Source organism: Haemaphysalis longicornis, unplaced genomic scaffold (genome assembly GCF_048455015.1).
Source record: "Haemaphysalis longicornis isolate Haplotype H1 unplaced genomic scaffold, Haemaphysalis longicornis Haplotype H1 scaffold_12, whole genome shotgun sequence".
Lineage (NCBI taxonomy): Eukaryota > Metazoa > Arthropoda > Arachnida > Ixodida > Ixodidae > Haemaphysalis > Haemaphysalis longicornis.
Window position 1 is genome coordinate 101,240,275 of NW_027526225.1, and position 13,483 is coordinate 101,253,757.

Consider the following 13,483-nt stretch of genomic DNA (forward strand, 5'->3'; position numbering starts at 1 on the left):
TTTGAAAGCGGAGTTTCTATGGCTAGGGGCTGGGATTTCATTGCGTCCAGGAGCGAGCGGAAAATTGTAATGTGGGGAAGCCAGCTTACAAAAACCAAGTGTATCGCCAAAGCAAACGCATACGTCGCCCATCAGCGGAAACTCTCCGATAAAATATGATACTCAAAGCTAACGCATGTCAACGCTCGCATCGGAGATATGTGGCTCTGTGAATGTATGACGTAGTGCATGACGTAGCCTGCGCGTAATAGGGCGACCAAGCGCGCGCCGTTGGATTGGATTGAATAAATTTAATTTAAGCCGTCAGAACGATGTTTTTACGCGCCGCGATGCGGGCCGCGACGCCGTCCTGGTGGTTAGCTAGTATTCAGCCGAGACGTGAGCTCGCTGTTGCCGACTCGTGAGTGTCATGCGCTTCGAGCACCCGCAGAACTGCTGGACGGCCCAGTGTTGATGCTCCTAGGTGTAGCTCCTTGCGGCTTCTGCACGCCGTGGCGGGATGGTTCTTGACGTCGCTTCTACAGGGTTCATGGCACGGTCCCACAAGATGTGCTTCTGGTCTGCAGTCTCCCTGCTGCAGAGCTGGCACTTTTCGGTCGGGTACGCCTCCGGATACATTCGGTGCATCAGAGCTGGGGTAGGTAGGGACCCGGTCTGAAGCTGTTTTAGTAGCACTGCCTCCGCCCTACTCAACCCCGGGTACGGTTATACCGCGGTCCACGCCAAAGTTGCACGCCGGTCGAAACATAATTTGAACCTCAATATTAAAAAACCGCATCATCACTTGGATACGCATTTGAAATGGATTATTTGTCATTAATAGGCACCATTTTTAAGGTCAGTAGAGTCAAAATAAGAGTGTTCTCGTGTGTGTATGTTTCTTTCCTACGGAAGACCGGCGTCCACGCTCAAGATACGACTCACGTAGATTCTGTGTTACCTCTCTCTATATCGGGCGGTCACAAGCTTCGCTGGCCATCCACTTTCGCAGGTCGTGAATGCCGAGTTACGTTTTTTTTTTGTTTTCACTATTTATGTTTGTAGTCAGGTAGTGGTTGCGTGCAAGGCGGTTTACATGAGCTTCTATTGTCAATATTTTATTGCAAAACAAAACAAAAAGACCCTGTAAAGTGATACGAGAGAGTAATTTTTTAGTGAGCATCTTAAGTCGAGCAGTGAGAACTCGCGCAGAAACTACACAAAATTTGGACGGGCTTCATTGCAGTGCCTCCATTTAAAACTTGGAGGTAAGGTTACATGCTCACAAATTAAAAATTACTTGTGCTGCTGCTTAGCTTAAAACCCAAGGCACCATCAGGTTTCGTTCGTTAAAGTGAACACGTGGGGGATCACGCCTCTATTTCTTTGCAAAGGCTCAACTTCAAAAGGCGACACTTTCGTTTCATAGTCCGTTGCGCCGGCTTGCTCGGCCTCCTTGAAAAAGAGGAAACATGAAGGTAAATGTGTAAGAGCGTGTTTTAGAAGCCATAGAGAATGTTCTCCTGGGAATTCAAACAATCAAGGACAAGATTTATCGTACCTTTGCTGAACGCCGAAGGATGCCGACCCGTCGCCAGAACTTTAGCGCTAAAGGATTTGTCAATTTGAGGGCGTTTTTATTGGGAGCCCCCCATCGTCCTGAAACAAAAATGAACTTCCGATATTGATTTATTCTTCATGCAGGAGAACGATGGGGGATGCTTATATCAGTAGAGCTTGTTATTATTTGGTTATTTTGTTTGTCGTAGGTCGGTTGAGCTTAGCATAAACGTGTTTACAAACGCTTCATTCAGGTTTATCGATTTTTTTTTCATGCAACGCGTCGAATATATGCCCACTCCATAAGGCGCACATATGATCACAAGTTGACCCTAAGATTGACCCTGAGATTGTCTTTACGGTGCAGTGACACCTCGTGCACTTAAGAGTTGCGGTATTTAACCCTTTGGGCCTTGGTGGTGTCAATTGACGTCATCACATAATAAAACGAAACGAAGACAACTAGTTTACTGGGGAATTGATCTCCAATGATGCCTATTTTGCAATGCACGCCACTGTTGTGGCATATTAGTAGGGTTAAACACTAAAAAAAGAAGGAGCTCCTGTTAAGAGAAAATTTAAACATTGAGGATAAAGAAAACAGATGTTCTAGTTTTCTCCCCAAGCTTGCAAAGCTAAAAATACGTGCAGCACGAAGCTCATTTTTCGTTTGTAGGCTTATGTGGTCATGAAGTTTAGAAAAACATGCCAAACATTTTTTCTTCTCAATTTGACATTTTTTTGCCGGATGTCCCAGTTAAGTGCCTCATTATAAATAAGGTAATTCTTGCACTACCAGCTCTATTTCTTGTTTGTGGGCGTGTAGGGACGTAAAATGTCAGGAAACACAGAAAACATGGTTTTCCTTGAAATAAAATATCAGGGATGAAAGGATTGATATCCATAGGTGACATAGCGCCATCGATGGTACGGTGTACTGTTATTGGGACTGCTAATTGTTTCACGTTCAACATTTGTGGACTGATTTTTTTTTCTCGAAAAAGATCTGTTATGCATATAGAAGCAATGGCACTGGTTGATTTTAAGGCGATCTAAACGTTGTGCATGTGAATAGCTATTGCCTGTATTATGTAACTCATGAGCATCACGTAGAATGAACAAAACAGGCGACTTCGCCAATCAGCAATAAAATATCGCTCTATGTCCTTCTCGCCACACTGACTGCACATCCTGTGTTCAGCGTTCAGCTGCGCCCTTTGACTGCATGCTATACTGTCTTCCTCTCCAATACACCTTTTATCTTATTTCTATGCTCTTCCACTACACTGGACCGCCGGAGGCTCTGAAACGCGCCATGTAGAAGGACGTTTCTAAAATCCGGATTCAAAAGTTTGCTCTGAGAGCGACCGTGAGTGATAACAACGCTTTGAATCGCGCGCCCATCTGCCCGCTCATGCCATGTGCTACTGAGCAGACGCTGCCAATTTTGCCTTCATTGCTGCGTTTTGATACCGAAGAAGAAACCTTGATATGCATAAAGTGGATATCAAGGTAACAGCTTGCCTTCGGGCAAGCTCATTCAATTAGAAGCTCAAATTCTGGGGGTGTTTGTTTTTGCATTCTACTCATTGGCTTTTACAGCAAAAAGTACGTTTGGGTAATTCCCCCTATTTACATATTTTTAATTGGCTGTAAACCTGTCATAGTGTTGCCAAAGGGAGAGGGGAGCATAAAAAAGAATTGGAAGAATGGGAACGGATCCAGGAAAAATACTCCTCATCGTTCCTCTCGGCATGCTGGTATGCATGCATGCCTTGCTTCAAGCGGCTGATTTTTTCTTGGAGAGCGAACCTTCTGCTACTTCAAAAGAACCTTCTCCTGTTGGTGATACCATTACGGATTTACGTTTTGACCCTTTTTTGTTGTTTAATATTCGTGAAGTGTTTCCTGTCCGGCTACCATTCTGGGTACACAGGAGGCAATATTACTCGCATCCCAAAATAACGGCACTTGTAGTATTATATTCTTCACATGAACCCATGTTTATTTCTGGACGGGGGGGAGGGGGGAGGTGTAATTTTGTCAAGCGCAAGTACACAAGATCTTCTCATTTCAACAAACAACTTGTAACATGAGTGGCTTTTGACCAATATAAACAGTCTCAATTGCCTTGTACGACGTGCGCGCCAAGTGTTACAACTTAAGAAATTCATTCTGGCAGGGCGCAGAGCCCGATTCTGTGAGTTCTTATTGCGTCTAGGATGAAGTGGTAATATAAGAAGACAAACATTAATGTTATAAAAAGTAAGTGTTACTTGAGCAGCGCCGCGTGCGATATTGTCCGTTACTATCAAAGCAGGATATATGTAGACGACACATAGAGAAAACTGAATGAAAGACAAAAGCGAGATGGAACAGATACCAACTGTGTTTGTAGGGTGTTTGTAGGGTGGGCGTGTTAGAAGCAGCTTAGTATGCGAACTAAAACTGGCCGAAACCAGGTATTCAAGTAGCGGGAATTCTTGGTCAGAAATTATCCATAGATGAGTAGGAGAAAATGTAGCACATACCGAAGATTAGGCTCAAGATCAGGCCAATCGACACTGTTGTGAGAGCTGAGAAAAGGCAGCACCAGTAGGAAGAGAGTCGGTACAGAGGGAACACCTCCAAACTGTGTGCATAGAGGTAAAAACAATAATGAACAATCAAGTATGCTCGATAAGATGGCGTGGGTACATGGCAAATGGTAGGAGCTGTTGAGAGAGTTAAAAGACATTGGGGTTTTGTCAAAGCAACTCTATTTACTGGGGAGTTGCCCCACCCCTAGAGGTTTCTGTAACACGGAAGTAGCAATTACGGTTTCCCTACTACTGTAGCAACTACTGTAGCAATTACTGGTATCCCTCACAGGCATACCTCACCCACAAGTTAAAAGCCATGAAGAATCTTGCCGCCCGCTTCATCTGCTCACAGTACTCCACTAACACCAGCGTCACTGCACTAAGCAATCTTTGAACCTGCATTCACTTGAGTCACGCCGGATCATATCACGCCTCGGCCTTCTTCATGCTTTGTATGATCGCCCGAAATCCAGACACCGTCTTTTAAAACAGCGACAGCGAACCTCGTCCCGTATCAGCCACAGCAACGCCATAGCACGGCTAACCAGCCGTACTTCATCAATGCTCAACTCATTCTTCCTTCAAGCAATAACCCTCTTGAACCATTTGCCTGATACAATAGCCTCATGCGCAGACCGCAAATTATTTCGCGAAAAATTGCTCAGCCAGGTTACATAATACGTGCGTATCAAATGTGCCTCATGTGTTTTCTTTCTTTTTACTGCTGTATCTTTTGCACTTTTGAACTGTATTTTTTGTACTGTAATTTTGTATTTCCTGCTATTATTGCTGCACCTTTGTAACTTGTTTTTCTTTCTTCTTTGCTGCCTTCTAATCTTTTTTTCCCATAACACTGTGTCATACGTTTCTGCACGCCCCCCCTCCCCCCTTTATGTAATGCCCTCAGGGCCCTTAAGGTGGAAATAAATTAAATAAATGACAGAGATCTCATACAAATGATCAAACAGTGTACGTAATCTATCCCGGCTTCACCTTCCAGATGTCACACGGTGTAAGCAAGCGTGGTGAAGCACTGATACGCCACCTGTGCCTTAACGTCGCTTCCAAGTACGGCTGCTTCCACAAGACATACCGAATGTTCTCCCCTTTGCGTTAGACCTGCAGCGGTAGGGCGGAAATCTAATGCGGGCTGTGGGTTTTATTTCACTTTTTCGCATTCAAATTTAGCGTGCGCTGCATGTTTAAACGATTGACAGGGCAGCGTCATCTGTATAACATTGCCTATCGAGTCAGCTGGAAATGGTGAAACAGCCACTTTCCAGTTACTGTCTCCTGCCAATCCCCGCTTTAGCCTTTCCGCTTGCTGCCGGCTTGACTATCCGTCCGGCAGCGCCGCTTCAGGAAAAATACAAGAAACAATTCACAATGTGTGTATAGCCCTCGCACGGTGCCGTCCTAGGCTTCCATGTTTAGGGTCCCTAGCACGACTGGTATGGCGCGCACCGACGGACACGTACAAGTGCCCCAAAAAGTAAACGGAGCACGCGTTGGATATTTTGAGGGGATTTCTCCGCCATGTGCCCAGCAGGCAACCTCTAAGGGACTTTTCTAGAAAGTCATTCAAGAATAAATTCGGGCCCCATGTATTTATGCTGGCAGCCGCATAAAATATTGTCACGAAACCAAAGACGACGCAGTTGTATTCAAGGAAAACAAGTTTATTGGAGCGAACTTGTGCTCCCCTAACAACTCAAAGAACACAGGCGGCGAAGCGGCTGTCAACAAAGTGACGTGCGAAGGCGAGCGTCGACGATTCGAATACCGCAGCATCTGATCTGCGGGAATTTATCACACGGCGCGAGGGTTTTTCGAATAGTCGAATTGTATCCAGAACACTGTAGATCAACGAAGATTATTCTAGGCGGTTCACGTTAGTTCGGAACGCCCTCCCTATCAGAAGAGATAACACATGCGGCACAGAAAGAAAGAACGGAACACGCGCCTACCTTGGCACACAGACAACACCGATAACAAAAACCGGCGCAGCCGGGCAGCAAACCACGAATAAACAAACCCGATGCATGGTTCACGCAATATGAATTATTCTAATTTTACAAAACCGTGCAACGTTTACTTTTTGGGTCGCCTGTACGTCTCAGGCGTCCCTACTGAATCTATTGGAAAGCGGCAAACGAGTCAGGCAACGTTGTACAGTCGTCGTTTGGCAGCAAGAAACAAAGCATACGCAGTTACTCTTGTTTTTTGACTAATCATTACAACTCGTTTCAATATGCCGCGCGAGCTAAATTTAGGTGCAAAATTGTAACAGCTAGTCGCACACAAAACGTTGTTACTTTCCCTACTCCATTGCTTAATTTAAATGTGATATTGCATCTGCGAACTGGCGCACACTGAAACTGATTGATGATATCAGATCATCAACTCAATTACGACGAACCCTGCTAAGACGAATTGTGTCACGGAGAGTTTATTTTCAGGACGAAGGATATTTTTGTCCTCTTGTGACACAATGAAAAAAAAAACACCCGCTTAAGACAAGTTTCTGATAATGCGAATAAATTTTCACGGTCTATCTGAGTTCCTATTGTCACGAAGCCAAAGACGAGGCAGTTGTGTAGATGAAAAAAAAAACAAGTTTTTTGGAGCGAACTTGCGCTCCTCTAGCAACTCAAATATTACTCAGGCGGAGAAGCAGCAGTCAACAAAGTGACGTGCACACGCAAGTGTCGGCGAATGGAATGCCGCGGCGTCTGCTCTGCGGGCACTTATCTCTCGGCGCGATTGTTTCTCGAACAGTCGAGTTACATCCAGAAAACTGTAGATCAAAGAAGATTATTCTAGGCTGGTGACGTTAGTTCAAAACACTCTCCCTATAAAAGGAGATAACACGTGTGGCAAAAAAAATAGAGAATGGAACACGCGCTTCCCTTGGCTCACGGACAACACAGATAACACAGCCCGGCCCAGTCGGTCGCCAAAAACAAAACAAAACAAACAAACCCAATGCACGATTCGCAGCAGTATCAACGGTACTTTACTGTATTTGTATTTTTTGCGCTTACTTCCGTAATAGAGAAAGCTAAGAAGAACAGAAAATTAGGTCGCACTGTTTTTCATTCCCCAACGGCTGTTATATGCAAGGTTTTTCATATAAAAATATATCCCGAAGCAAAACCCCTCACCTTTCGGAGCTGTCAGATGAATATGGCGTGTAATTTCCGGGACACCTGTCCACAGTATAATTCATAGCCGGCGGCCTCAGCTGTGATGAAAAGCGGCCAACTGTCTGCCATATCTGAACGATGAATACTCCCATAGCAGCTGTCGCCGTTCCCTATTAAGCGGAAACAATGGTTCAATGTTTTTAAAATATATGGTTATGAGATGTATCTGAAGCAAAAGTGGTTTTCTGCACTAAGCGTGAAATATACCCGTGGCGAATTAAAAGGAGAACTGTTGGGCAGAGCAACGTTCATAAAACATATGAGGGGTAAGAAATTTATAGAAATTGTGCCGTTTACTATGGCGTGTCGAAAACAACAAACGACTTTTAAAAAATGGTTTCTCATATGCGGTGTACTTTTTAGAGCAGGTATTTTATACTAAACAAAATTTAGCCTACGCACACAACAGCTACAGCTCAATAATTGTTGTCATGGGCAATTATGCAGTCAAGGACTCCAATTCATTGGATGAACGTCGTAACGAAAAATGTGACGCAAGATACGCTGTACTGCGTTAACATAGAGGTCCGCAGATATTCTTAGTCCTTTTAGTCAATACATTTTTTTGATGAAATATCTACATACCTAATGCGGTGTCCATTGCGAAAACTCGATGTTCTTTTGATGTACGTAACTGGTGGTGAAAGCACAAACTTATAAAATGTAACCTATACCTGGGCGATTCTGAAGCCGACCAGGCTACGTAAGTAGATCATTCTTTCTTCAACTTCACAAAAAGAAAGGACATTACTTTGAAATGGTTCCGAAATGCATCTTAAGAAGTTTTCTTTTGGCCCTAATATTTGTGAGGATATATAAGTAATATATGAAGTGACACCGAACAAACCATTTGGAACAATTCGCCGCCACGGCGGTGAGTTCAGTAAGAGAGGCGCGAAAAGAAAATTGGCCGCGTATTTGCTCCTTTCGTTGCAAATGTCGACAAAAGACGATATTCTTTATCGAATTTTGCCAAGTAAATGCCTCCCTTCGCTTTCCCGCTCACCTCTCATGTTGTTCCTCTTGAGTCGCACTCCTCTCAAGGTAAATACGCCAGAGGTTTGCTTGAATCCTTTTAAATTTACCGCGTTCGACTACTTCAGGCCAGGTGTCTCGATGCCAGCGCAGGCGTACGGCGAAGACGCTCGTGAATCGAGGCGCCCTACTTCAACGCTTATAGTACCGCGTTTGCCTACTCCACGTGCGTTGCAAGCAGAACGTGGGACCTATCTAGGGGAACCTTTCGTAACTGCTGCCGGTTGATTTCTTAAAATGTCGCCAGAAGCTATAGTGGTGAGGGCGACAGCAAGGTGACGGCGGAGTGAATTTTTTTTCTGCAGTTGATGAAGTATTTGTTTTCGCAAAAATCAAGCATGTATGATTTTTTATAAAGGAACACTGAAATTATCATTTCTGTATTAATTAATATCTTGTTTCTGTTCAACAATGCTGACAAGTATGAACATTACACCGGACTTAGACGGGTAGATTTAGCTGTGAATATTTTAAGACTATTGCGCAGGCCTTGTTTTACTTTGGCCGGGTGGCTGAATCGAGTCATAGACAGACAGACAGACAGACCGACAGACAGACCAAAATTTTTGGGTTTATAAGTAGCCCAAGAAAGACTATCGTCTTTAAAACACCTTTGTGTCGAACTTCTCTGGCAGGTGAGAGATGCTCAGATGGACAAGGCTAATCCGTAGTCCCGAAATTCTGCGCACCTTGTATTATGGTACGACAAGATTGGAATTTAATACCCCAGCAAACTGCACCTAATCGGATCGTAGTTACTGTAAAACATTTTTGTGCAACAATATTTTGCTATGAACTTTTGTATAAAAACTATACTTCTTTTGTCACGGGGCTGTGTTTTGACAATTTCCGGCTCCCACAAAGAAGCTAGCTGACACACTATTCGCTAGTATTAATTATTGTTTTTTCCTTTAGGTATTTCCAACCCGGCATATGACAGTAGGTTCGAAGACGGGAAGAGAAAAGAAAGTAGTAAAGGATGAGAAAGAAAGTAAAGCAGGAAAGCAAGAGAGAAAGGGGTGCAAACTGCACAGATAGTCACGAAACCGATGCGTTTTCGGGTGTACAGGTAGGCATGCAGTTCAGTTACGTGCAGTAAGTCCATCAGCGACCGGTAGTGTCTGCCTTTCTGCATCCAGTTGTTGCAGTCATCCGGTTTATCCCACCGGAGACCAACGCCTCTGAGCACGTCGTCTCGAGCTGTCCTAGTCCCCTCGCCCGTCCGCAAAAGATGCTTGGCATCAGCTTCAGGCGCCGGTGTCGGCCACTTGGAACAAGCTCCTGGGTCTTCTTTAGAATGTCCCCAAATCCAAGTAACTGAACGTGTCAGGGCCAGCCGAGCCCGACGCCTCTTGGGAGTAACTTCTTTCACCCGGTAAATATTAGGGGGCAGGGAGCAGACACACGGGGGAATTAGGGCACGTATGTTTCTTCTCGGAAGAGGTTTCCGGGCTTGAAGAAGGAAGCGCGGATAGCAAGGAAGGGGGTCAGGGGTGGTTCAGGTGGGGAAGAACAGTGGCAAAGATGGTCCGCTAATTGGTTCAGTGTATTCAGACCGTGCCCCTGCACCCGATGTATACGGATCATTATCTGTGATGTCTTGTGGAGGCTCTGTGAATCTGCTGGCAGATCAGAGATGTCTTCTTCCCTTGCTTCAGATTCTTTACAGCACTGAGTGAGTCTGTGTATACATACATCTCCGTGATGTTATGGAGTGCACTTGTAGCATTGATTGCGTCATGTTCCGCCTGGAGCTCCAGTAGCAACGTGTCCGGAGTGTCGGTGGTGCAACAGCACAAGCCTTTAATTTCTGGGTATGTGGCACTGACCATGGCGCTCCGTCTTCCGTCCGGCAGAAAAGCTGCGTCTGTGTACGATACGCAGTGACCTTCAGGGACCGTGCATCGGAGGTTGGCGCTGGCTGGTCACGGCGAGGAAGCTTCGCTGTCTTATTGGTTGCCATTGTCGTATACCACCATGGTGGAAGGGCGTCTAACGACCAGGCCACGGGAGGCTCTTTACAAAAATGTGAATGAAGCGCGGTGGCCATGGGGCATAAAAACGCTTGAGCTTTCTTGCTTCTTCGCACTGGTTTATAATCTCCTTATAGTATTGATCTGGGCGTGTTTCTGTAAAATTGGAATCGTGGTGAGACGAGGAAGCACCATGATGGCGCGCATGGCCTTTCTGTTTATATGTCTCGCCTGTTTTTGCAAGGTGAGTCTGTGAAACGGTGCCTGGTAAGGTAGGCATGGCTGGAGAACAGCCCGTATGAGTCGTCTAGTAACCTCCGAGCGGCTCGACCACCACGCGTTGCAATTCTCCGGATCAAGTGCAAGGTTGTCGAAGAGTTTTTGCGTGCTCAGAAACTGCAAAGTAAGCAATTCAGAAGCCTACAGACAAACTTGCCTGCAGACTTGCCTGCAGACTTCTTGCAGACTTGCCTGCAGACCTGTCTGCAGAATTCCCAGAGGTGCGGATGCGCAGTCAGCCACTGAATGTATCATCCGCTATCGCAAAGGGCGGAGCCTCATCTTTTTATAATTTTTCTTCGTGCCATCCTATTGATGTTGTACGTCTTTTACATGGGTTTTTGTTTTCTTTACCTAAGTGCTGTCAATATCGATGCCAGCGCCACCACATTTTTGAGACCTCGTGCTATGAAGTAGGTCTACAGATTTTATGCTAGGATACAGATTTTATGCTGGTGCAAGGTTTCTGTTTGGTTCGGTTCTTCTGAAATGGAACCATATATATATATATATAGGTCGCCTCAGAATGGTCTTTTCTCCCATAACCATGTTTTTCTATACCTTCAAAAAAATTTCCCCGCATTTCCCCGAGGGAGAGAATGTGAAAGTGCGAATGCAGGAGTTGAATTTGCGCGGTTCGGTAATGTTCGCGAAAGAGAGATCACACACACACACACAACTACAAAGAAAGAAAGATGCATTTATTCACAGACACCTATTTGTGTTGTCGTTGTACTTGATTGCTAGAGCGGATCTCAGCTTTGAAATTTCGTGTCAGTACTCGTTTAGCGGGTGCATTAGCCCATCTCACACCCGATTCCTGGCCAATCCCCCACGTGGGTATGTGCCATGCACAGACACCTATTTGTGTTGTAGTTGTACTTGATTGCTAGAGCGGATCTGAGCTTTGAAATTTCGTGTCAGTACTCCTTTAAGCGGGTGCATTAGCCCTTCTCACGCCCGATTCCTGGCCAATCCCCCACGTGGGTATGCACCATGTCAGCGGCCAGGCAGCGCGCGCCCATCTCCCCCCGTTGCCAAGGAAGACGAGGAGATTCCTGGCCAATCCCCCACGTGGGTATGTGCCATCTCCCCCGTTGCCAAGGAAGACGAGGAGCGCGCGCACCCGCAGCTGTTGCTATGTGGACGGACGGCGGTCAACGGAATTCAGGGCCGCTTATAAAGTGCATTCGCACTTAAAAATTTTTCTGAATGCATTTCTTTGTCGACGTATATTTGCCTGTACTGTCCCTGCAATGCCTGTGCAATACAGAGGTATTAAAATTCCTCCAAATCTTATAACTACTTGACCTGCGTACTGTGAATGGGCACACTTGCAGTGGCACACATCCGCCCGGGTGCTGCTCTCTAAAGTGTTGAAGACATTAAAATAAATCTCGCGAAGATAAATCTCGCGAAGTCCTTTACTCCCGTGCACTTACCCGAGCGTTGGCCCACGGGAGCAGAAAGGCAAGAATCAAAATTCCTGTGAAAGGGCCCGAGGCAGCCGAGTAGAGGGCGATGAAAACCTGCGCAAAGAGTAAAACAATGCGCAGACAATAAATTTTAGACAAAAAGATTTGGTGTACGCAAAAAAGGAACATATGGCGACGATCGTTCAGACTTGTGGGAAAAGTGTAAAATAATCACACGACAGTGTGCTTATATTACTAATGCAATCTTGTAGCGTGCTAAACGTCAAACAATGTCTGTTTCGACAAAGGGCCCCACGCTCACCAAGCGCGCCACTAAGCTAATGCCGATTTGCTGGAGCTCAATCGTCCAGCTATAACTGCTTTCTGCTATCGTGAACCCAACGAGAAAAAAAGAGAGCGACGTTGCAGACCGTGTGATAAGCGCACAGGAAGTCAAGGGCTTGGCGTGGAAGTGCAATAGCTGATTGTGGGGTTTAACGCGCCGACGAAACGCAGGCGATGAGGCGCGCCGTAGTGGAGGGCTCCGGATTATTTTTAACCACCTGGGGATCTGTAACGTGCGCCTACATCTCGCACACACAGGCGTTTTTTTCTTTTCGCCTCCATCAGGAAAGCTGCCGCCGCGGCCGGGAATCGAACCCACGACCTCGTGCTCAGCCGCGCAACGCCTTAGCCCCTCAGCCACCGCGGCGGGTGGAAATGCAATCGCCTCCGTTTTTACAACTGGTAGGATTTGGAGTTAAAAACCTGGCCCTCGCAACAAAATACTAGCATAAAAAACCGGAGAAAGAGGTTAAGGCCGCACGTGAAGCCTGGCGTGTATCCTGCGCAGTAAAACCTAATATTTACACAGATGGTGCCGTGGTTTTTGGGTCATCCTCGCGCGCTGTTGAAATGCCCTCTTCCTGTAGCCTTGGCGCAAATTCTGAGGACTCAATTACAACTATCATGATAGAATACGACTCATTGAAACAGGATGCTTAAGTTAACAACGACGCTCTCAGTTGGTCTGGAGTCTAGTCTGGAGTGCTGAAGGGGATGGAATGGTGGTGTACGAAGTTGTATGAGTTAAATCCGAGTCTGCTGGTCCCGCAGTATTTGACACCACATTAGCTTTACGAGATGTTTCTGGTATAATCCGTCTGTGTTCTTGAAGAGAGACTAAAGGCTCAATATCCTATTGTGCAAATTGAAAAATCACACGTTTCGTTGCTGTCTCGTCCTTTGTTCAAGGGCAAACGATGTCTTGTTTGCTGGAAGTGGTGGTACTAAAGAAAGGTTATCGCCAAGAGCAGCTGATTTTTTGTCGTCCTTGGCGGGTGGCGGGCCTAGTCCGGGATGCCTTGGCCATCCCGCTCGCCCTTTCAACCAACGGGAGTTGGTCCTCAGGGTCTGGATTGCCAGCTGGGCCTCGCACAGCTCCTTGCTTTGTT

General features: G+C 45.9%; 1 protein-coding gene across 4 annotated transcripts in view; it reads right to left on the bottom strand.

Annotated features, from left to right (window-relative positions):
* Nucleotides 1-1,091: 1,091 nt before the first annotated feature.
* LOC144163109 (sodium-coupled monocarboxylate transporter 1-like) overlaps nt 1,092-13,483 on the bottom strand; it is a 60,073-nt gene continuing 47,681 nt past the window's right edge. Inside the window, exons 12-16 of one of the 4 annotated variants that reach the window (XM_077693915.1) lie at nt 12,057-12,143; nt 7,286-7,437; nt 4,071-4,171; nt 1,541-1,638; nt 1,093-1,434 (exon numbers count right to left, since the gene is read on the bottom strand). In XM_077693915.1, coding sequence (XP_077550041.1) covers nt 1,315-1,434; nt 1,541-1,638; nt 4,071-4,171; nt 7,286-7,437; nt 12,057-12,143 — 558 coding nt within the window. In that variant the 3' untranslated portion in view covers nt 1,093-1,314. Of the gene's footprint in view, nt 1,435-1,540; nt 1,639-4,070; nt 4,172-7,285; nt 7,438-12,056; nt 12,144-13,483 lie in introns of all 4 variants that reach the window. The other 3 variants (XM_077693914.1, XM_077693916.1, XR_013320832.1) reach the window with 3 other exon arrangements.